Raw genomic sequence first — 25,068 nt, forward strand, 5'->3', positions numbered from 1 at the left:
CCATGCAAACTACGGTCAACTAATTCTTTTTGCAAAAATAATCACAAAGGGGATTTTTGTGCAGCACCCCTTACTGACTATCAGCCATCTGCACCCACTTGCCAGTCAGCTGGATAATACAGTTTTTTCCATAGCAACTTGTGGTTATGGGTGAGTCATTGACTGATTAACTTCCAGCAACCACCTGCAAGCCAAACAAGGAATACACATTTTTCTTGTGTGACCGGAGGTCGCCAGTTTCTAGGTTGATGTATCTGGAAGATGCTTTGCAATTGACCTCTACCCTTGTTCCTCCATTTCACGCTGTTTCTAACTTAATCATTAATCATGTCATTGTCTTTCCATGTTTGTGCACTGAAGGGCAGGGTGTACCAGAACAGAGCAATGGTGCTAAATGTAAAGTACCGCAGATGGAATAACAATCCTACTTTGATGAAAAATGGTCCATGGACTGTTTATAAATGAAAGAGATCCTGTTTATTTTCACTAACATACGTGTAAAAAAGCATTTTTACATTCAGCTGAAAATTAACTTGGTGTCAAAATAGATTTTTGACAGGAAAATGATGCAATAGTGAAGCTGTATGGGAATATAAGACCCTTCAGTCAGTCTCTGCCACAGCCTGGGGCTACAACAGAAAAATGACAAGTCCTCTTAACCTAGGATTCCATAAATTAGCTCTAATTGATGCAGTTTATTTATGCTCGGTCTGTGATGAAACCTACAGGATGTGCAGGAAATTGTGAATCAGAATTTTCCCTTCAATATCAGCCTCTAGGCTCTATCAGAGACTTTTGCACATATAAAATTACTGTAGGTCAGAGGAGTAAGGTGCATACAGAAAATGATTTTTTTCCTTTTTGGCTATAAAATCTATGAACATTAACGTGCTGCTACACCGGCTGCCAAAACGTTTTAACAAGAATTGCATAGTAATGCTTAGCCAGGCAATTCACACTTTGCTTTCGCTGTAACAGCATGAAAGAAAAGGTCTGGCAAAGCCTGTTTTAGGTGGGATCGTCCAGAAATCAGCGCGTAACTAGTCACAACTGGCATCTCTGAGGCTTTCACTGTCTGTAATTCATTGTTGTGCTGTTAATTTTGTGTGTACTCACCTGACCAGTGTCCAGTGGTGGCCCCAGAGCGGTCAGTGCAGGTGTTACTGACGGGCAGAAAGACTGTTTCCCAGCCGCCGGGAGCATAGCGCCAGTTGTGAGACTCCAGAATGAGCGTGCGCTGGGTGCCATAAGCGATCATGAAGCAGTAGACGACATGGTGGAGCTGGCAGCCGTAACCACAGCCCTTATTGATGTTACACACCAGCTTTCTCGCCTTACTGCAGTCTGGGGGGTTCTGGGAGAAGGAAAGAGTGGTTCAACATTTTTTATTGCTTGACCTCCACCTTGTATCTCTCAAAGACCTACTCTGTGACTTTTAATATCAAATAGCTGATATTGTTTTGTGTCCTTTTCTTATCTAATACACCACTCTAATTTCACGATGCCTGCTTACTCCCAGGTTGCCTTTCCTGCTGTACATGCTATTTTTCTCTACTCTTTAAATTAATTTTGCCTCCTCCCCCTCTCCTTTTTAGTCTCATACCTTCTATTGTTAAAGGATATACATTCTATACTTCTACAGTGTTACAGTGCTTAAGAATTATAGTGATTTTTCAAATTTAAATTCAAATTCAAATTTTGTTTGTCACATACACAGTAGGACATGCAGTGAAATGCTTAGACAACTGTTTGTGTTCGTCTTGTAATCAGAAGGTTGCCGGTTCGGACAGCCTCGGTCGTTGTGTCCTTGGGCAAGACACTTCACCTACCGCCTACTGGTGATGGCCAGAGGGGCCGATGGCGCGATATGGCAGCCTCGCCTCTGTCAGTCTGCCCCAGGGCAGCTGTGGCTAACTGTGGCTTGCCTTCACCAGTGTATGAATGTGAGAGTGAATGAATAATGGTATTGTAAAGCACTTTGAGGGTCCCGAAAAGTGCTATATAAATGCAATCCATTATTATTATTATTATTAAATTAATAGGATTATTTCCCGAAGAACAGTTTCTTTACTACTGTATCTGTCAGACATGAGGGAGGCAGTGTTATGGAATAGGCATGTGTGGTTGGCAGTGGATCTGGGTCACTGCCGTTTTATTTATGATATGAATGCTGGTAGAAACACTGGGATGAATTGTGAAATGTACAGATCTATACTCTCTGCTCAGTTTTAACTAAAATTTAAATATTCTTTAATGGCCAAGTCTCATGCATGATCTCAACCCAGCATAGCATCCTTTCAGTCATTAGTTACAAAAACGAATGTAGAGAGGCCTACAGAAATAGCAACTAAAGGTGGCTTTGATAAAGGCCCGGAAGAGCATTTCAAGGGAGAAAAAAAGAGCATTTGAAGAGGTCTATGAATTCTAGACTACAAGCAGCCACTGATGGGAAAGACTTTCATCTTAGTAATTAAAAACAATCCTTATATTTTAGATGATAATAGTCTGTTCAACTAATTTTGAGCATCTGACAATAGAGGACTGTGCACAAAAATGGCTGTAATTCCCCCCAAAGTGCATCCAAATCCTTTTCGTTAAATCTCTTTAAGTATATCTACTTCAATCACATATTGATTACTACCAAAACCTTAATCCAACAAATTATGGCCCTAAAAATGTGTGAAACTGTTGTCTTCATTATTGTAAAAATAGAGACTGTAGAACATTTTCAGTTTCATACATATTTACTAGTGCATATCAACATTAAGCAAAGTATAGCTCCCAGTATTATATACCATGTATAAATATATAACACTTGATGACAATTAAACTGCAGTTTACCACCTGTTTCAAGAAATTATTGAGTCTATAAAGATGACAATCTGTCAGATGAGCTCTTTTCCTGTGATTTGTTGACAGTAAGTAAAAATGTAGACTGTTGAAAGCCTCATCATTTACTTTCGCTCATGCCTTCACGGTTCACAGCCCCTTTCTTTTGCTGCATTCTCAATGTTTCACCTTTACAATCACTCCTTTTACCACTCTATAGCGCTTTATTTCTTGCAACCTCCCTCCTGCTTGTTCCCCTTTCCACTCCCTCTAATCCCCCATCTTCCCCACTACTTCAGTCTCATTCCTCTTCTTGAACATTAGCTTCAATATCATACAAAGTCTGAGGGGGAGAATACCAAATGAGAGGCGCTGGGGAAAGAAACAAGGATTTCTCTCTTTTTTTTTAACATAAAAATAAATAAATAAAAAAATTGGAAACCAGAAGAGAGTGACACATGCTGTGCTGTCGATGAGTTGCCGGGCGGGTAGCGATTTGCTCAGCAGCCGGTCTGAGCGACTCCACAACGCTCATGCCAACCAGCTTCCTAAACAGCAATTACCGGCTGATGGGAGTGTTTTCCTCATTAGGCTGCTGCAGCTGTGGATGGTTCACAGTAATCAGGCCGCCCGGCACCCACCGGCTAACGCTGCCTATCATACACTAGCAGGAGAGGAAAAGGAAGAGAGGGTGGAGGAGGAGGGAAGGAGAGGGAAGCGGCGAGGAAAAGGGATGAAAGCATTAAAAAAAAATGTGGTGATGAATGTAAAAAGAGGACAAGAGGCAATAAAAAAAGGAAAAGGAAAAAAAGGAAAGAAGAGAGGATCCTTTATGTGAAGAAAACTGATTACCACCGCTGCTGCTCAATAACATGAACAGGCTACAGCAGCCATAGAGGTGACAGAACAAGCCACACAGGTATTTCCCTTTGAGTTACAGGCTGCCGCTACTACCCCCATAGGTGTAGGCTAACTTACTGAACTAATAATCTACAGTGGCATCCTGAGCTTGTTTTCAGTGTCAAACCTGGCCCCCGAGTCACAGTACGTGCATGAGATCATTCTGTAGAATGAATCTCGCGGCGTGGAGGCCACCGTTGGATGCCAGGGCGGTAATGGTGTAGCAGGAATGACTGCAGCGCTTAAGAGACGTGGTTCAAGGATAATGACGGCCGATGCATGCACAAAGGCAGCCTTCGAGTAGCGCTTTGTACTGTAGGTTAAGTGGCTCTTTAAATTGTTCTTTTTTTGAGTGTGAAACACAGCATCAGCTGCAGAGCGATTTGCACTAGAGAGACCACGGAGATATTGTTTATTTAGGGACTATGGCTGAGGACCACTGAATTTGAGACAGAAGTATGCCGAGCTTAGGTAATTATCCACTGTGATGCTGAAATCGTGACAAGTTGTTCAAAGGGCTCCTTTTGTGTTTTCCTATTTTTGTCATACGCATTTATCTTACCACACTGGATGATTATATTAGATGTAAAAAAAAAAACATGAGATCAGTGCACGTATGAATAAAAACCAAGACTTAAGACTGTTCTAAATGTTTGATTTCAAGCAATTTTTCTCCTCTTGGATCTGAGTGATGTCATAGAGAGGGGGCATGCTTAATACTGTCATCTCAGGCTCTGGCTGTGAATGTTCTGTTTACAACAGGCAACCAATGAGAGGCCTACACTACAAAGCAGGATTTTGGCTTATCCAGGCAAGATCTCTAAATCATCATGGTAACTTATGCTGTGAACCTAACCTGTGCTGGAGCAGGTTAAGATCCAGTTTAGAGATCAACAGGTATAAAATCACTACCTACTGATAAATCAGTTCTCCAGAAAATAGCGTCACAACTCCTGGAAGATCCCTCAGACGTCTGTGCCTGAACAGTAGGAGCAGGTTATGTTCTGAGATTCAGTTTCACACCGGCTGGGACAAAATTAATTTCTCTTGGATCCGAATCAAATTGAAGCGATTTCAACTTCTTGTTTATTAGTTAGTAAACTTTAATGTTTAAATGGATCCTGTTTAAAGTTTCAGAGTTTTAAGGTGCAGCTGTCACCTTAGAAAATAAATAGCAGCACTTAGAACACAATCTGTGATAAAACAATCAACTGGAATTAAAATGTTTATTTTACCTGTTTAATGCGCTAAAATTAATCATTAACGATCAATATGTGTCCTTTTTTCAACAGTGTTTCATTTTAAAGTTGCATTTTCTAAGTTCTCTATACATTTGATAATGTTTCTGTTGTAGGGGCTCATAGTGATCATTTTCGTGGAAGAAGAGTCATGTGATCTGTGAAACGCCACTTTAGGATTCGTCAGATGCTGCCAACACCAGCCCTTTTGTGTGAATGCAGGTTAACTTAGTAGATAACAACCTTTGTGTGATCATTTAAACAGATCGACAATGTTAGAGTAAACGAATGCAGATAATGGAAAGATATCCTTGAACAAGCATCGTAGAGTAAGGCCCAGAACTTAAAGGGAAAGACAAAAGAGTGAAAACAGCTCATTTCAAACAGAGCACTGTAAGATGAGCAGTTATATATCAGTATTAGTTTGAACTGTGAATCGTGTGAAGTTACTGTAGTATAGTCCAAAAGTAGAATATACGACGCTGTAAATGAGCATAATAGACCCCCTCTAAAATAAGACTCCGGCACGTTTGAAGTAAAATCGCTGTTGCTGCGCTTTGCTGGCAGGAGACTTACAATAATATGTTGATGTTTCAGCAATAAACTGCATAATATATTCAGCTCATTAAAGCTTCTGCATTTTCCTCACGGATGCCTTTTTAGGAAAAACACCTCTTGCTGACAGGCTGTGACATATTTTACACATGAAGGTGCAATCGCGTGTCATTTAGGCAGCCTCGCCTCTGTCAGTGCGCCCCAGGGTGGCTGTGGCTACAATGTAGCTTGCCATCACCAGTGTGTGAATGTGTGTGTGAATGGGTGGATGACTGGATATGTAAAGCGCTTTGGGGTCCTTAGGGACTAGTAAAGCGCTATATAAATACAGGCCATTTACCATTTAGAGGGACTGGTTAATTAGCATGAACATCTACAATGGCTGCACGAGCTTCACCTTCAGAAAAAAACTAAATCTAATATCATTATTAGAAAATCCGATGCAGGAAGAACTTTTTAAAAGGTTTTAGCATGTGTCGTTTCCTTTATTCATTCATGGATCATTTTATGAAATTATTTCACATTTTGTTTTTCCTGATAAGAGTTTCTTTGTTGGAAGCAACGGCAAAACGTTTTGCATTCTGCAATTGGTTTTCTATTGAATTGTTTTTCCAGTTACACGAGAAGTCTCCTTTTTGTTAATGGGATTTAAACTCTATACCTACGCACAAGGGTACATGTAAGCACAACAGACAAAAGCTAACACCATAGAAAACACCATTCAATCATAGATCAAGACTGTCTTTTGATTCTTCAGCGTTAACAGTGTGATGGGATGAATGCTCGCACTCTTCATGTCTCTAGATGTGTTACTAACAGGTACACGATCTGCTTTCCTTCTTTGGCATTGACATGAGCACTTGATTTATGCCTTACTCCAAGTGATTAGTAAACATTACTCTGATTGGATCTCTGGCACTGAGGGGCATAGGTGATCAAATCTATCTGGACAACTATCTTAAAGCTGTAACAGGTGAACACAACCACAGAGCTGCCAAAGCTCCAGTTTTTACTCAGCTTGTACAGTAGCTCTTTGAATCAAAACAGCTGCCTGCTGGGGCCAAAATTGCACAAATAAAAGCAAAACAAATCAGCTGAAAGATGCAATAAAGCTTTGTAGAGCTGGCTAGGGTGATTGTGATTATAAGCACACAAGCACGCCATGCCAAGCACTGGACAGATTTATAGTGATAAGTGGTCTCTGGGAAATGGTGTGCAAAAGCACCAAAGATCAAAAACATGATTTTGTTCATTAGCTTTTAACACCACTACGCAAAGGCTCATAGTGCAAAAATAGATGAAAGGCTTGTCCAACAGAGCGCCATCTGAAGAAGTGAGCCTCGATGTTGCGAGTGGACAGATGGAGCAGACGGAGAAATGGAGTTAGTTAAACCGGGAATGAAAGGAGAGGCTGGTGCGAGTGGCAGAGACAGGAGGACAGGAGGACAGGAGGGAGGAGTCCGTCTGTGTGAGTATGTATATATGTGTGAGTATGCATAAGGGATGTTGAAAGAGACACACGCACAAACTCACGTGCACACACTCTTCGGGTATGAGCATGTGCATATGTAAAGCTGAGGTTGTGTGAATGTGCGCCAGTTGCCCGCATAGGTGCGGATGAATCCATCTGTACACGAATGTGTGTATGCGTGTGTGATGAATTAGTGATGGCAGCTGGTAGAGCGGTGTGATCCCTCAGCGGTGGTGACAGCAGCTGTTAGTGGTGCTGTCTCCACCCAGCCAGACTGACTGGGTCCTCTTCGTCAAACACACCGGCTCATTAATGCTGCAGGGCATGGTGCCGCACCACAACGCCCCGCCCGGGAACCCTGCAGCACCAGAGCTGGAGAAGGGGAGCAGGGCAGCTGAAGCGAGTGAATGCATCCCGGGTCTTGAGTTGTGCATGCACTGGCCTGTAAGTGTATGTGCATCTCTGTGACTCTTGGTGAGTGTGTGCATTTGTGTCTGTTACTGTAGTGCATTGAGATTTCTTTACATTTTCGCATATCCACATGTGCTGATCTGTCACTTTGCCGCATGTGCGTAGGTGACACTAAACTGCTGACAAACAACAAGCTTGTCAAATGTAACTGCTGAAACCGTCTGCTATGGTACCACTCACCTTCTAGTTGTGCAAACTGATGTTGACAGATATGGACGGTGCAAATCAGACGAGCAAGTGTGAAAGATATTTCTGGTTTATGCATATGTGCATTTATTTGTGTGAAGAAAATATTTGCATCGATGCTCACAGCATAGTTATGTCTCCGACACCTTTGTGTATGTTTGTGTGTGAAATGGTACAGTCCAGTTGGCTCAGCAGCTGCTGTGTCTGTGGATACCTGTAGATAGGTGATTCTGTTTTGGACCAGATCCGACAGGTCTTTAGCCTCCTTCATTCTCCATTCACCAATTCCATCTGCCTGGCTGAGGTAGTACAAGTCTGTCATGATGGACCTGCAGACACACAAATTTCAAAAATTTATCGCTCGAGAAGTCTGCCAGGCATGTGTAATTTGTTAGGTCTGTACACACACCCCCCCAGAAAAAAAACACCTTTTCTAGATGCGAGCATTGCCAGTAACATCAGATTAAAAGCAGTGCATCTGCAAATCACTGCACTTCACATCTATGAGCATTGCTTTTAGTGCCAAACGCCCACAGTTCCTACCCAAAAAGCAAAAGTACATCTCTGAGAGGCTTGTACTTAATAATCGGACTGCAGTTGAACCCCCCCCGTATTTAGAACAGACACTCTTTTGCTCTCATTAACAGTGTCAACATCTGGCACAGAGCTTTTAAATGCAATTAGCGCACTTATATTAGGTACTCCTTGGTAATATGTGTACATTCTCAAAGATAATAAAACACACAACCTTATGTCCTTAACAGGTCAACAAGTTAATCATCTTTCGCTGTGCAAAGCATGAGCCTTTCAGGGTGTGTGAAACGTATCCAGTCACAGGCTAATATTAATTAAGGACATAAAAAGTCAATTTGTTGGTAATATGAACATTGCTTAATATGAATTGTACTGGAAATAGAGATTACAATGTAAAATAATTAGAACTTTAATGACTAGTGGCTCATCTGGCCCACGATCAATCAGGATTCACAGGTTATAGTTCTGTGTGAAATACAGAAACAAAGCTATAGGCTTTGTTACCGCTGGTTGGCTGTAATTCACAAATTAATAGAATTTATTGCCACTGATATCAAGATATAAAAATATCAAAAAAATTACATATTTAGTCCATAACCATATTGCCCACTTCTATTTTTGATATGTGGGCAGTATTAAATGTGCAACATCCATCTGCACTCATATGGAGAAGGGCTGTGGGGGTAGCAGTGTAAACAGACAAGCTCAGACCTCCCTCACCCCAGCCACCTCCTCCAGCTCATCCAAGGGAACGCCGAGGCCAGCTGAGAGATATAAACTCTCCAGCATTTCCTGGGTCTGCCCCAGGGCCTCCTCTTAGTAGGACATCCCAGCAACACCATGCCCAGGAGGCGCCTAGAAGGTATCCCCATCAGATCCTCGAACCACCTCGGCCGGCTCCTTTTATCTTTCATCTACATGATGAAATGATTCGAAAGGAGTTCTTACATAATATGTAATCAATTTTTATTCTAATCTCTATCTGCACTTTCCTGGACATAAACTGTCCTCAATAAAAGGAAATGTTTCCTCTCCCTGTAGCATAACAGTTTCCCCAATGTTATAATGGTATACACCTTACCTGTGAAACACTTGGATAAGAAAATCAACCAGACAAGAGTATATTGTGCGAGTAAAGCATTACAAAGTCTGAATAGTCTTTTATATTAACAGGAAATAAATTCTAATGCTGACTGACAACAGTGTCTTTCTGGTTGTTTAGCTGCTTTTTGGATTAAGCTGGCCATCTGCATGCTGCTGGCAGCAAATTTGTGTATGTGTCACATGCCGCTTAATATCGTGACCATCCACTTCCAAAGTTACACGAGAACTGAGATATATGCAGTTAAGGGCAAATGCAAAAGCATCTCTCTCACACACACAAACACACAAACGCACACGCGCAGACACACATAATTTATTAGTCATTTGTTTGACCCAAATCAGTCACATCCTGTGTGACTGAGAGTTCTTTAACGTATAATCAGCAGTGCATACAAGGACACGCAGGGAAGATGAAAGTAACGCAGTGTTTCTTCAACATAAACTTCAGTTAGGTGTAGGTAGACCACCCAGGTATTTTAACTCACCATTTTCTTATCTTTTTTTTTTTTCTTTTTTAAACAAAAGCATCTCCATTTACTAGTAAATAATCTGCTCACTCCAGTTTACCCCACCCGTTCCCATCTTGTATTTTTCCTATTGGGTGGCTTCCTGTCCAGGTTGCTATAGAGTTTTTTTTTTCCAGGAAACTTTTTAAAGTGTTACAGCAGGGGACGTACATGTCAAATTATCAACAGATCAGTTCCGTTAAGAGACCCAAATGAGCTGCAACAGTGAATCAGCATGCAGAATTTCATCCTGCCACTGGGTGTGTGCCACATCCACTGTATAGACATGGGCCTTGCGACAGTAGCACTTCTTCTGTTTTGGGGGTCTGTTGCGAGCAGGAGCGCCTCTTTAAGAATTCTGCTGCAGAAAAGAGGTTCACATGCAGCTAAGGAAGTTGAGTTGGTGTTAAGCCAAAGGACGAGAAACTGACTAGAGAGGCAGCTGAATATGCTGAAAAGTTAATAATACGTCTACTTGACAATCCAAAACCCTGCAGAGGAGAAACCTGAAAAGTATTATTTCATAATTAATCTGAGAAAGCTTACGTGTCTCCTTTCCACGACATATATGTCTGAAAATGCATTCTAAATGTGTGCGACACAAAACCGTACCATGGCCCCTTTTTAACAGTGCGGCACAGCGAATGGCGTCTTACTTGTTAAAGCTAACGAAGACAGCATCATTAGTCACTGTCCCATTTTGAAGCTGGAACCACAGCGTGTAAATGGATGTCTCCTCCTGTAGTGCACAGGGGAGCCATAACCAACCCTCTGTGCAAAGGAAACGCAAACTGGCCCGTTGCAAAAACCTAACAAGAAGGAATCCACAGACAAGCCCTGAGGGATTTGGCAGCAAGGCAGGAGAACACCGCGCTGATATGAAACCTAGCATATGCACTGCATTGTGTGTGGCTAAGCGTGTGGGGTCTTATGGATATCTGAAGCTCGTGAGCTTTGCCGCAGCCTTTGATTGGCCGAAAGTGAAGCGCCAAAGGCTGCAGCTGCACAACTTTTCTCAGCACCGACTGCAGAGCAATTACAGGTTTCAGATTAAAGCATAAATATCACCGAGTCAGTTGAGACAGATTATGTGCAAAAGGGAGGAAAGACAAGAGGTTCTTTTTTATCATCTAAATATTTTTTTAATTGCTGTGCTCTACTCTGTGAATTTATTCTAGTTTCAGTTACAGGCTTTCAGTGAGGCTTTCATTCTCTAGAAGCGCAGTTATATGAGTTTAGGCTACCCAGCGGATATGTTTGTAGCACTGTTGAATATAACTTACAAATCCCTCCATCTTTCAGACATGTAGTAATTATCTCAACAGAAGTCATAAAAATTGCCAGATGTTCTGTAGCCCAAATTACACATTTCCTTCTCTGGGTGCTTTCTACAGTATGCAAATCAGTCTGATCAACTAGATTATTGGTGTTAGAAAAATAGAGTCTTTTTTCTGGAGATTTGGTCAATATCACATGATCGCCTTTAACCTCCTAGGACCTACCGTCCACATATGTGGACATCACATTTTGGGTTATTTAGACCAAAATACTCAATTTTGCTCAACAATAGCCTGATATCCACTTACGAGGACATTATACTGCTAAGGTTCTATTGAAATTTTAAATGAATATCCTCATATGTGACTCTCATTTTTCTTAGAAACAAAAATCAGGTAACAAAAAATAAAATAAAATAAAATTTGGTAATTCTTTGTTTTTACATTCATCAGGTCCCAATATGCCCAGATGTCAAAGAGAAATTAAAAATGCATGCCGTGGAAGAGTTTGGGTCTTAGGAGGTTAACATGGCGTGCTTTTTAACTGTGATTTTAAACCGTTATCTCAGCTAGATTATTTTAGGCTTAAGGTTAAGTTTACACTGAGCTTACAGTGCTATTATAGCATATTACCGAGAAACCATAACACACACAAACACACACACAGAGGCACCACTACTGTGACACATTTTTGATTGCTTAATTTCCTGCTGCAGACATTCAAACTTTGACCTGTTGTTTTATGACAGTTCTTTATGAGCTACCTGTAAAACTTAGTCAAATTAAAAGCCCTCTATAATGCAGTGATCATTTTCAGCACTTTCAGTGCTTTTTTTTAAGCGTGCTGCATTTTTTGCCTTGGAAATTTTCAAGGCAATGACCTTTCAACCTTGCTGAGCAGAATTTAAACAAGGATTTATTTAAGTCAAACATTTCCCTGCTCTTTCCACCTCTGCTCCATCTTTGCAGCGAGAAGGGGAGGAGGGAGGGACGTTAGATAGAAAGCGAATGCGTGTGAAAGTCTGTGACCGTGTGCTCATGTCTGCCTGTGTATTAGGCGGTGGAATCAGTCTGTGGAAAGCTTCTTAGGCAGCAATGACTAAGACAATGGGTTTTATAAGCCACTTCATTGGGATTACAATGGAGCCACTTGGCAAAGTGACACCCGGCTTTTCTCTGCAAAGCTGCAATCCAAATGACAGAAAGTGTGTCCATGACCTTTGCCCTTTATTACTCAGCAGCTATCGTAGCACTGCTTTCAAGACTATCAGGATTTTATCCCATTTATTACAGATGGCATTAGCACTAGTCACATCTATAATCCAAGTTCCTACAGTGTCTCTTTAAAAACCTGTTTGCCTAAATAACTAACTGGTACCTTAATAATTATTTAGTCCTAAAGGTGACAAAAAAGTTAGAATTGATCAAAAGTAGCCATGACTGACAGTTGTGCAAGCCCTTTTCTTTACACTTGGACACACGTATGATAGGCTGTGCGTGGGTGTTACTTACTGTTACTTTAAAATCCTAACCAAAAGAACGGAGAGGCTCTGAAAAACACCTTACATATTAATAGGGCTCAGAGCCGTTTTTAATTTTTCAATACTGCTTTCGATGCGATACCCTAGTTTTTAAACTTATAAACTACTTTGTGAAATATGAAACACTTCTGATTAATTTAGCAACAAACAGATAAACTTATTTAACCAAGCATTGGATGTCGAGTTGGGATTTTTAACAGCTCCATTCTCTGTGGCATAATGAACTTATAGATTTCATCACTTGTCCTTACTGGCCTGGAGCACTAACCACAGGGACCATGAAACTAATTCCCCCGCAGATTGTCATTAACGTCCCAAACGGCAGCATTATTGACCCTTCTGCTGCAAAAATACATATAATTGTCAGCACATTTATATGCTTTTATCCCGGGGGCGGTGTAAGGGTGGAATTACATGCGCTTTCGCAGGGACTTTTTTTTTTTCGAGTGGGATACTGCGCCAACTCCTGTATGTTAACTGCAAATGTTGAACATTTACAGGTGGTTTATGTATTTTTGTTTCCTGATTTGAAAGGCGTTTTAAATGGAAAATTACCAGGCTTGTGCTGTAGTTCTGTGGACTGTCCAGTGTTGGGGCCTCTTACATGACTAAAAAGTCTGAGTAGCTAATAGTTTGATAGGTGAGGGATTTTTAAATGCTTTTAGACCCTACAAAACAAAGTATATTATTTTCAGGATGTAGAATGCTTTTCTTCGACCGAACCTGCTGCAATTTTGCTCCGAAAAACAGAGAAAGCAAACCAACAGATAGCATTTATGTGCATATATTAATATTTCCAAACCACATAAGCAACCACAATCACCCAGATTTTAACACAAGATGAAATCTTTGCAGACTTCATAAAGCCTTCCACACAGAAAGGAGCCATTAGCCAGGCCTGCACCTTATTAAGATGGCGACACTAAATCAAAGACATAAAAACAAAACATGATTTTTTTTTTTTAATTTATCACTGGTTTCACTGCGAGTGTTTCCCATTTTTTCCAAGCAGCCCACCTCTCCTGGTGTCCCAGGTCCTGCAGGAGTGTGTCAGCGTACTTCTGCCTCTCGCTGGGCTCAACATTGGCCAGTTTCTTCACCTCGCTGCGGACAAAGTACCAGAACTCCTTAACCCCATTCTCCACCCTCCGCCGCAGCTCCTCCTGAGTGGGCCCGGGACCTACAAGGACCAACAAAGACACTCAGCTTCTGTGACATTTTAGGCACAGGCGTAGAACTATTGAGTTACTCAGCTAGAAGAAACAAGGTGCCAGGAGGACTTTCAGAATATCTGAGCATTATATTATGAGAGCGTAAATAACCTACAAGCACAAAGCAAGGTCTGGGAACATAACCATTAGAGTCTTCTTCTTTCATACTCTGTCTCTGGGTGTTTTTTTGACCTCATTATTAACAACTTGATCACTTTTTCCCTCCTGCTTGCGATGGCGCTCTTGTGTTTTTCGAACACAGGGAGGATCTCTATACCCCTCCCGAGCCAAACAATGTGGAGTAACCTACATGGATAACACAGCTGCCTGCTCTCATTTTTGTGGAGAAAAACAGAAGAAAAAAAATCGAGGGAAGGAAAGAACAGCCTCAAGCAGGGGAAGGAGTTGGTGAAGAGGGAAAAGCTCTTATTTTTTTCCCTTGTTTCTCACATATTCTCTTTTCTCTTTAGTGCCTCCCTTGTGGAAAAAAGCTGAAGGGTATTTTTAGCTTTTTCCTCCCCCTGCGGCAAGATGGAGAGACTGACCCTGCTCTGCCCTCCAAGCTCGCATATCTTTCCCCCCCCCTTTTCTCTTTTTTCCCCTCACCTTTCACTCTTGCCAATGGTACATCCACACTGCTTCCATTTCATTCACACATTTCTTTGCTCACCTGACAGCTTACCTGCCCCTCTGACCATGCTTAGGGTGGCAAATACACACATAGCCCTGTCCATCTCATCATGTGGCTTTGCCATTATTGCTCCAGAGCTAGAGCAGGCTTAACGCCAGACTAGACTCAGATTCTCGCTGCAGGAAAAAGCTCATAGGAGTCATAGACTCAAAGCTCATAGACAGCCCACACCTTGAAAATCAATTTTTTTTTCCTCATATTTGTAAGCTCTGTGCCAAATTCTTCCCTGCAACCTTTTAGGTAACTCTACTCTGCTTACCATCTCCAGTAAGTTTCTGGAAGCTGTGGATCTTCTGTTTGGCTCTGGTTAGTTGGTCCTCCAGGGAGCGCAGCCTTCCTGCTGCCAAGGACCCGGCATCGGCTTGACCCTCTGGTATCCTGACGGACACAATAGGAGATATAACAGATGAATTTGGGAACATGCACATCACTAGTAAGAGAAAAGAGCAAAAACATCCATCTCTGCAGATAAGCTGTGCTGCAAATGTAAAATTAAATAGGTAAATAAAGGAGACACTGCAATAAATTCATTTTTCTCATCTCAATAATGAAGGGTCACACGATGTATATGTTGTGCACTTGTAAGTCTTTAAATTGCTTATTTAGAATAGACAAAATAAAGCCATGAGTTTTAAATTTACAGTGATTTTAATGGGCTAACAGCCAATATATGACTTTTGATTCTTTGTTGGGTTTTAAAAAAAATGTTTATTACAAATTTAGTTTGAGGGAAACAAATGGAACATTTTCCTAATTCTAAAATTGCAAATATATTTTCCAAATCATAACAAGGAAGAAAAAAAATTCTCCAACATCTTTAAAACTGACATATGCAGCAGGCAGGAGAACCTCAAAATCAAACTCTAATCCAAACAACCTCTAATTTGGTGTTTTACCCATTTATATCTTAAGCAGTAATCAGTTGGAGGCAAACCGTAAAAGTGTTGTGGTGACAAGCAGATGCACATACAGAAATACTTTAATATATTAGAGAGTCTCTGAGCTCTTTGTCACACAATGCTTGAACATTTAGCCAGAGCAAAATTGACGTTTGACGACAGATAAAAATCCTTTGCACACATCAATGTCATGTTGTTTTCCCCACCCAAGTCAAAAATCTATCAAAATGTCAGATTTTTGCAGATATGTCTTTGCATCTTTATTGAAAACAGGTAAATCACATGTAGTGCAAGGCTAACTTGATGTAAAAGTCGCTGGAACACAAACTCGATTACCACCAAACTGACTTTTTAACAGTCTAACAATGTAGCTGAGTATTCTGATGAATCAGTGAAAATGTTTATCTTCCATCATGCACTGGTTAGTGAACCATATCTCTTCTGACTTAAAAGCTGCTTTCAAAACTAAGCCACGAAAGCTGGCATCTCGCAGTGTTCGCCACTGAAAATTCCATTTCATTTACTAAAAACACCACAGCGCAGCGTTCCAGAGCCCTGTCCTGATTTATTTATTCAGAGCTCAAGATTATGCACAGGGCACTGAATCACTCTCCGTGTTTGTTAAGGCCGACCTGTCTCCTACTCTACAGTTTTACAAAAATATCCCAAGAATCCACTGAGCAGTCTCTGAAGTGAAAGGCAAATGATGGTGAAATGCCATGTGTTACATTTAATCAAATAATGTAGAAGACAGAAACAAATAAAAGCAACTCTTAAGCTAGAACACGGTTCTCCTTTTACTACAAGAATGGCAAATGCATTGAGTTTGTAATGCAATACCTCCATAGGCTAACGTTTTAACTCCTTAATGGATACAAATTTGATTTAGTGGCAGGATCATAGCATACAAAGATGACACTAAGTTACCATTTCAGAAAAACCACAGCTACATAAAAGCTATACTAGAGCACTAAATTGATTATTTACAATTAGTTACTGTACTTTGACTGTTTATCGGCAGACGCAGTGGGAATTCCCTCTGATTACAGCATCTATCATGTGCTACATTAGTGCTCCGGAGACTATGGCGGCCCTTTTGTTACCAGGCACGACTGTGATGCTGGTACTGTTTTCGAAATCTGCGTTGGCGTCATGGCAAGATGCCGCCCCGGCGACACTCAGAGTAGTCGGATCTACTTAAAAGACAGGCATTAGTCCTTTGGCATGTATTTATACAACCGACAAACACAAATAATACAAAACTTTGACTTTCTATATGAATATGAATTACATGCATGTAATAAAAATACAAATGAGCACTCTGACAACAGAGTTCAAATTAGCCAAAGGAAAAAAAAATGCCACTGACATTATACAAAATCAATTTCTCTACATAAACTCATTAAAAACTGAATATGTCCAAATGCACAGGGGCATTAGTGAAGTGCTGCAAAGGCCATGTTAATGAGTCATCAAGGCATGCAAACTCAATTTGCTCCATAAATAAGGAACATCAGTCGCTGGCAGGCATAAAGATGAGACTTTTAAAGTTGCAGTAGCCTTTCTTGCCACACAACTTCCCCCTCATTCCCCAGAAGCCCTGGCCTCCCACTTCACTGAGCACTAACTGAGCATTGTGCTTCAAAGCCATGGAAACTGAAGAGAAAAGAGAGGTTATTTGACATCTACATTACGTAACTGCATCATGGAATGCTAAACCTCTGCATAACATTGTGGCACCACGGATATTTATATGCATTCCTTAAATCAGGGCTTCTTTTCTCCGTGAAATCTATGATGTGTCCCGTTACAGCTTCCTGACACAGATCTTTTTTTAAAAAGGACCCAGGTGCATTTTCAAACCAAATATCAGCTGTAGTATCTTTTTTCACAGCTAACTCTGTTCAGAAAAGCCGTCCCTAAAGGCCTTAATCCAGTAGTTACTCCATTGTACAGGAAGTAGGACAATTACAAAGTGACATCATTTCCTTTGTTCTTTGACAAAGCACACGGACACAAAAAACAGAAGACGAGGCGATCTATGTAACCTGAAAAGTTTTTGGCATCTGCAGGGGATGAAAAGAGGCAGGGTTACATTGCAGTAGTGCAGTCAGTGGGGTTTTTATGTCCCATTACAAATATAGATGTCTTTTTATGCAAGTATTTCTTTTGCAACTTATTTATTATCAAAAGTTCATTCTGCTGCCCTTTATGTAGAATTCAACAAAATGCTCCCAACATATCAAATCTTTAGCTATTTCTCTTTCACAGAGCTCAAAATCTACGATAAATATTGAGCCAATCTAGACTAAAAACTATTAACTTCCATTATTAAAAAAAAACATAAAAACAACAGTCAGACATCTGTTGAGATCAAAAATGTAAAATCCCCCCCCCCAAAAAATCTCAAAGTGCATTTGAATTCCCACCACCGATCTAAGCTTGAAGTGGAAGACTTTGTCTTTACTGCCTACACATGTAGTAAAGACAGTCGACCTATATGTGACAAATTAAAGGGGAAAAAATACGATAAAATGTATTAGACCACCATTTGCCACCAATTCGGTTTTGAGAATAGTTCAATCCCCTTAATTAAATTAATGAAGTAATTTAAAAGTGTTTACTAACTTATAAACCTTACATAATTAATCAAATCACATTAAACAAATAAACTTCTACAGGTCAAGCAGAATTGATGCACTTGGACCCAAAGGAATTGAGGTTTCTCACATGATATCATGTGCACATTGGAGTTGTCCCCCATACTACATTACCAGTTGCTAGGGAAGAAAATGTACTTCCTGACTGGTTGGCAGTGGTTCCTGGAGATTGTCGGATCTCACTGGGTAAAATTTATTACAAAAAGGTGCTGCACCAAAAACCTCCTAGTGTTTGTTTTATTTGCTGGAAGACTTCCACTGTTGCCTGTATTTAACCATGTTTTCTGCATATACATACTAACTGCTAACCCAGCAGTAGTAAGACTTGAAAAAAAAAAAGTGCAATACAAACTGCCTTTAATGAAAATTTACCACCTTTTGAAACATGTTTTCGGTCTGTGCCCCACTTGGTCAACTGGTCTGTAGAAAGCTTCCATCACTCTCCAGCAACCACTCACAACAACTCGGGTAATCCTCATTTTTGTGTCCTAACCAGTGATTGCCTGGTCTCTAGGCCTATGTGACTCGGGTTTTATTCACTTGATCCCACATTGTTATCATAATCGTGGGCGATTATGGCTCAAGATTTGGGAGTTCGCCTTGTAATTGGAAGGTTGCCGGTTCGAGCCCCGGCTTGGACAGTCTCGGTCGTTGTGTCGTTGGGCAAGACACTTCACCCGTTGCCTACTGGTGGTGGTCAGAGGGCCTGGTGGCGACAGTGTCCGGCAGCCTCGCGTCTGTCAGTGCGCCCCAGTGTGGCTGTGGCTACAATGTAGCTGCCATCACCAGTGTGTGAATGTGTGTGTGAATGGGTGGATGACTGCATGTGTAAAGCGCTTTGGGGTCCTTAGGGACTAGTAAAGCATCTTAATCAAACAATACAGGAGAAGTAGCAGGAGAGAAAAAACTGAGTCAGGGGAGGTGGTATGTGAAGTAGAGGGGAAACAGCAGAGGAATGAAAGACAAAGCTGTGAAAGCAGGGGTTGATCTGCCCTGCAATTTCTGAGTACTGAACTGGAAAGCAGGTGAGGTTGAACATTCAACCCACTTTCTTCCAACCCAGTTTATCTGTGAACTGTTGCCATAGCTATCGCTCCACCGCCTCCTGCACTTGGTAACCATGGAGTTCACAGGGTTATCAGACACGGGTAGAGCAGTAAAATTAAATAATCCTGAGGTTTACTTTTTAAGTCAACCAATATGCTAACCAAGAAATGCCATGCATATGGATAGAGAGATGAAGAAATCTCGATGGTTTAGGGATGTAAAGACGAACACGATTTTCCTTGCTTATATACATCTCAATTATCACAAGCTTTTAAGGCTCGACTGACATGTTCCAGCCTTTCCTGGGAATTCAAACATCTTAAGTCACTTGACTCTAATAAGTCAAGCTAATAAACGACAACAATACAAGCGTAGTGCATACTACAAATTGGTGGAAAAGCCTGTTCTTACCATGAAAACTGCGACCAGTGTTCAACATTTGTTTTTAAAAACAGATAAATGCCATCACCATTTACAGTATTATTTGCTGACGTTATATGCGTAGATGTTTTGCAATTTTGCATAATATATTTCAACCCCGTGGCATATTAGTTACATTTCCTGCCTCCTTCCTTTGCTGCATCCACTGAGTCACTGTTCATCCAAGTAAACTGATTCTGAATGGTGCATTTTTGCCTCGCATGCTTCAACGCCTCAGCATATCCAGGGCGAGCCTACTTGACAGAGATGTCCAGACCCCAGACAGCTTCAACAATGGAGCTAGTGTCTATGGTAGTAGACCATCTCTCGCTGGGCCTGAGCGACGGCCGGGTCGATGGGAGTTCAGGTCTGTAAACGGCAGCAGCGTCTGCTCGGTGCGCTTGCACTCTTAAACTCTTAAATCACAGCATAGGTAGATCTTCTTACTGTCCCTTTTCACACGAGAGAACAGTAGCCTCACAGAAAAGATATCTGTTCTAGAGATCAAATTTCTATTTAACATAAAAGGTAGCGACATGAGGCAAATGTATGCAAAAAAGCACTGTGTAGATTTTACAACCTAATGTAGCCAGAAGCTAAACAACAAACAAGGACACGCAGAAGGCAAGTAATTGAGGTCTAATGGCCAATGGCCTATACCATTAAAAGACAATTTTACCAAACCCTGTAAAGACAATTTGTCTAAATCGTGCCCTTTTCTGTCCTAGATCAGGGCCACATGTTGTTGTGTATGCAAATAATTTCTTGTATCTGCTTTGAATCATGGACACTACATGCACTGGGTCACCTGAAACACTGAACTGTTTATCGAAGATAAATTTAGAGAACTGCCCGTTTTAGCGTCTAGTATTTGATTGTATATCTCAGCCTGTTAGCACTGGGGTAGGCTGAAATAACATTTAAAGCAGATTAAGGCAATGACTGTGGTCTCGGCAACCCTTCTCATCCCCTCTGTCCTCATTTTTCATTTCTTCCTTGCTGCTCTTTACTTAGCGCAGTCCTCACGCCATCCATCATGCTTCCATCCTCTTCTCCTTCTCTGCATTGTCCCCTCCCTCCCTCTGCTGGCATGCCTGGGGGAATTGATCAGGTCCTCATCGCTCAGCCCAGCTGTCACTCTCGCTCCTCGTTCTCTCCGATGTCAGACCATCGGGCTGGCGCGTGTCACCGTCTCCAGAGGAGCACTGGCTTCACGCCTGAGGTGACAAGCAGCTGCAGAGAGGGTGGAGCCAGACAGACCGAGCAACTTGACCTCGTGCTCACCTCTCATTAATGCTACTGGGTGATTGGTAGGCTGGCACGCTGCCTGTCACTCAAATTGCACAGGAGTGGCCTGAATAACCGAATTGCTGTACTCGATCGGTAGGCCAGCCAGGTGATACTAATTTGAACCTAAGTGCTGATTGATTAATTTTATATGACAATTCCATTTCAGAAATGAAGAGTTCAGCAAAACTTTGTAAAAAGCGTGCAGAGAAAAGGTTGTAGAACTGAGCATTTTTTGTCATCTCAGCGACTTTCCTAATTTGTGATCAAGAAAATCAATATCCCGTGCAAACTGCTGCCGCTTCACTCTCTATTACAAAGAGAATGAGACAATGTAAACAAGATCCCTTCAGGTATATAATTAATGCACCACAATGCCCTTATAATACATAACACATCTATCAAGTTCTGCTGCGGTGCGATGACAGTAACCGAGTTAAATTCTACTCTGAACTATACATCAGTGTCAGTGCAGTGGGTTTCTATTCAGCAAAATGTGCAATAACGCCGGTTTTATGGGTTTGAGGCCACTCGTGAAAAATGAGCGCACTAATGTGATAGTTAGGTACTTTAAAAGGATTGGCTCAGGTTCTTGTACAAGATTCAGAGATTCATGTTCTCGGACCAAATCTGCAGAACGTGTAAAACTGCGAATTGGGTTAGGCACGCGTTCCGCTAGTCGATCAGTGAGCTAGTGACTTGTTACATAGTCAGTCATTCTGTGACAACCTGCGGGATAGAGTCTGGCTCCGTGCCATACCCCTGTCAGCAGTTTGGTAGGAGAATGAGGCAGAGGAGAAGGAGGACGAGGAGGGAGGGTTGTAGGTGAAGGAGGAGTGAAACGAGGAACAAGAGGAGGCAATGAACAGAGAAGTAAGAGGCTGTGGCAGGGATGACGGGCAGCTCACTAACAGCCTTTTTGCGTCTATTAGAGCTCTCATATAGGGATAAGAGAGAGACGGCGGGGTGAGGTGCTGGAGTTCTCTCTTGGACCTGTATCTGACTATTACGCAGACGCACACAAGCACACACATGCACAAAGAGACAACGACGTGAACAAGACAAACCAACCGCTGTTACTGTCGATAGCTCATAAAGCTTGACCTCAGAAAGCCCGTTGCCCGCTTTTGGCTTGCTGTGCTGGATACTTAGCAGAAGCTTAGAGGGACTTGTGAAGGCCCTGTAGCAGTGCCCCAGTAAACAACTGCGGAGGCCTCAGTCCCAGATCAACAACCGAACTCAATAACAAGCAACAAGCGTGCAGTGTGCCGGGGACCCATCTGGACACTGGCCGACTGAAAGCTGCACTTGTTTTTTATGCCATGAATTCCACCTTTGTTTTAAAGCCAATTTTGAATAATTACAAAAGCAAGGGATTTAATCAGGGACCAGCTGTCTGAAGCAATGTGCACGCGTGTGTTTGTGTACACCGATGAGGGCCCCGCATCAAAGTGAATCGGAATATCACAGAGGAGCAGCAATGGCAACATCTGAAGTTCCCTATTAATATGGCACACACTGGATCGCGCTACCACTTCCCGCCCACATGCATGCGCAGTCACAGGCACCCATGCACAGGCGCAGACTTTATGTGTGCATAGAAACATCGGCGGCATGCGGCGATAAGAGCAGAACCATCTGTCTCTCTATTACACATAGAGTGAATGTGCGAAAGACGCTGTGTGGTTAATGGGCTCGTACAATGTGCTATTGTCTTCCAAAATGACACAACAAAATCTGCTGAGGTGTGCGACAGACCATCCATCTGTCTGTCACAGGCAGCATCTGCAACACCCGTGATGAGCTTTGAAACTGATCAGCTGATAAAACCCAACTCAAGCATTTTAACTTTAAGCCAGACGCAAGATGCCGATTTAGACAGATGCTGCTTAAAGTTCCATAAATTGTTAAGAAACAATCATTTCATTGCCACATTCATTCATTTGGAAAACTACTGATTGGGCCACCAGGAATCTAGACTGTGTGCTCATTGCTGGACAGGAGGAAGGAAGCATTGCACAACAGAACTTTTATCAACTCAAAAGTTTACGTAAGAGGCAAAGCAAGAGATGCAATACATCTGATCTCTAGATTTAGTAGTAACAAAACTCTGGGAATAGATCCATATTAATAAAAACTTTAAAAAAAAAACCTACAAATACAGATCAAAATGACAAACTCTACCCTAGCTTTGCTTTGATACTACAGAACATCTTCAGAAAAGGAAAAAGAAGACGGTGGATAATAATTCAATCAAGAAAGACACAACCAGTACTCATGTGCAAGTAAAGGGACTTAAACTGAAAAGAAATATTAACGGTTAATTGTAGCATGCGAGTAAGTAAACATGCAGTTTACCTGAGCGATTCGGCCATGCGCCGCAGGTCCTCGTTCTGCTGCTTGAGTCGCTCCAACTTGGCCAAGATCTTGGAGAGCTCCCGGCTGGACCGCTCCGGATGCTCGCTGTCCCTCACCAAGTGACCACCAATGTAGAAGAGGAGTGTTCCCCAGGCCAAAAGCACCAGGGTAATCCAACGCCATGAACCCGCCCAGGGCCGCATGTTTCAGCAACGCGACCCAAAAATGCCTCTAGGTGTGCCTGTACACCCACCGACCCGCCGGCCTCCCAGCCGGATGCGCACACGCACTTTGTGCTCTGTCACCACAAATGCCACAGTGGCATTGACATCTCGGCAGGTATGGGAAATGACAGATGGGAAATGTGTCTGTTTATGACCAAGGAGTGTTTGGTAAAAATACAGTGGGTGCTTCTCCGCCAATAAACCAGCCTCTCCTCTGTGCTAAAGCATGATTGGCTAATATGCTCAAAAGTCTGAGTTTTCACAGCCTGATTGGTATCTTCTCTCCTCCACCCAGATCCCTGTTGACAAGGTCGTCCAACACCACCTTTCTGTGTCCTTCCACTCCCACAGGATATGTTTTATTCAAGTTGCATCCTGTAGAATAAAAGAAAGACACTGGACTTAGTTAAACTTGTTGCACAAAGTTTTGATTTGCAAATACATTCTGTGCTTAATAGGGAAACAGAAGCAAATTACAGCCACTGAATAGTTTGCCAAGTAGGTCAACTTGGCAGAAGTATTCCTGAAGAGGAGAAGCGGAGAGCAAAGCATCCAACAGAAGAGTGCAATACAGAAACAGTGTGGAACAGGTCAGACAAACAGACTGGCAGACAGACAGCCAAGATGCTGCTGACTAGTCCTGACATAACCCTGTCTCAGCAGCCTACAGGATTGATCAGTGTGACACTGCAATTTGCATATACGTAGCGATGTGCAATCCCTGAGCTATGCTGCACTGCTGTCGAGGCAGGACAGGGACGCACACATATTCCAGTCTGTCAACAGTCACTTCCTCAACATGCACGAAGTCGACACACAGAAGCCTCTATGCGAAGACATTTTTATTTCACGAACCGGACACAACCACTAATTCACCTACAACCGCCCTTCAAACACGCTCTTCCTCGATCTTAGTTAAAGCACAACTAAATCCGACATTTAACTATTTATTTTTGTGTGGAAGACTATTATTTTTTATTTTTTTGCGGAAGACTGACCATTCTTCTTCCCAAGTGTCCCCCTGCCATCCTGGTAGCCTTGGTGACAGAATACAACACTGCCAAGGTGATACAGTGAGTTAATAGGGCAGAGAAAAAAAAAAAAAAAAAATCCCTGGATCATCACTTCCCTTCATTCTCAAAGCAGCGGGGGAGATTTTGATTGACGCGCGCCGGGTTTATGAAGCAACCTTCGCTGTCAACTCCCCAACAAAGCCCTGCCACGCAACAGAGACTAGTCCTGTGATGGGATGAAGACTGGCAGATACACGTGCGTGTACAGTTCATCCAAGTGAATGTGTGTGTACGCTAACATCTCTGACTGTACTGAGTGTGCTGGAGTAATGCCAAGCATCTTAGTCTTTATGTGAGCGGAGCTGGTGGGATGGGGTTGATTGACAACGTCACGATGTCTCTGGTGTTTCTTGTTCTGAGCTTTTCAAGATAGAAGAAAACGTTCCTGCTGGAGTTCGCCTGGCAGCATGGAAGTAGGTTAAGAGTAACTAACCATGTATGCCATAGCAGCATAGCTGATATGTAGGCCACTAATGGTGCCATGTTGCAGTGCTATAGAAGCTGTTCATGCTTCAGTGGCGCAAACTGCCCAGAATGCAACAGCTGAGATCTCTGAAACAACGAGCTGCAAACAATTCATCTTCAT

At 42.1% G+C, this 25,068-nt stretch overlaps 1 protein-coding gene across 1 annotated transcript in view; it reads right to left on the reverse strand.

Annotated features, from left to right (window-relative positions):
* Positions 1 to 25,068, reverse strand: part of fut8b (fucosyltransferase 8b (alpha (1,6) fucosyltransferase)) — a 91,255-nt gene that overhangs the window by 20,449 nt on the left and 45,738 nt on the right. The window contains exons 2-6 of the mRNA XM_086264585.1: positions 23,186 to 23,784; positions 14,774 to 14,892; positions 13,630 to 13,792; positions 7,865 to 7,979; positions 1,117 to 1,354 (exon numbers count right to left, since the gene is read on the reverse strand). Of these exons, the coding sequence (XP_086120711.1) occupies positions 1,117 to 1,354; positions 7,865 to 7,979; positions 13,630 to 13,792; positions 14,774 to 14,892; positions 23,186 to 23,388 (838 nt within the window). The 5' untranslated portion in view covers positions 23,389 to 23,784. The remainder of the gene's footprint in view (positions 1 to 1,116; positions 1,355 to 7,864; positions 7,980 to 13,629; positions 13,793 to 14,773; positions 14,893 to 23,185; positions 23,785 to 25,068) is intronic.

Source organism: Aulonocara sp. 'chitande type north' Nkhata Bay, linkage group LG15 (genome assembly GCF_057382095.1).
Source record: "Aulonocara sp. 'chitande type north' Nkhata Bay isolate Kocher_YH1m ecotype deep benthic linkage group LG15, A_spYH_male_GT1.1, whole genome shotgun sequence".
NCBI classification, from domain to species: domain Eukaryota; kingdom Metazoa; phylum Chordata; class Actinopteri; order Cichliformes; family Cichlidae; genus Aulonocara; species Aulonocara sp. 'chitande type north' Nkhata Bay.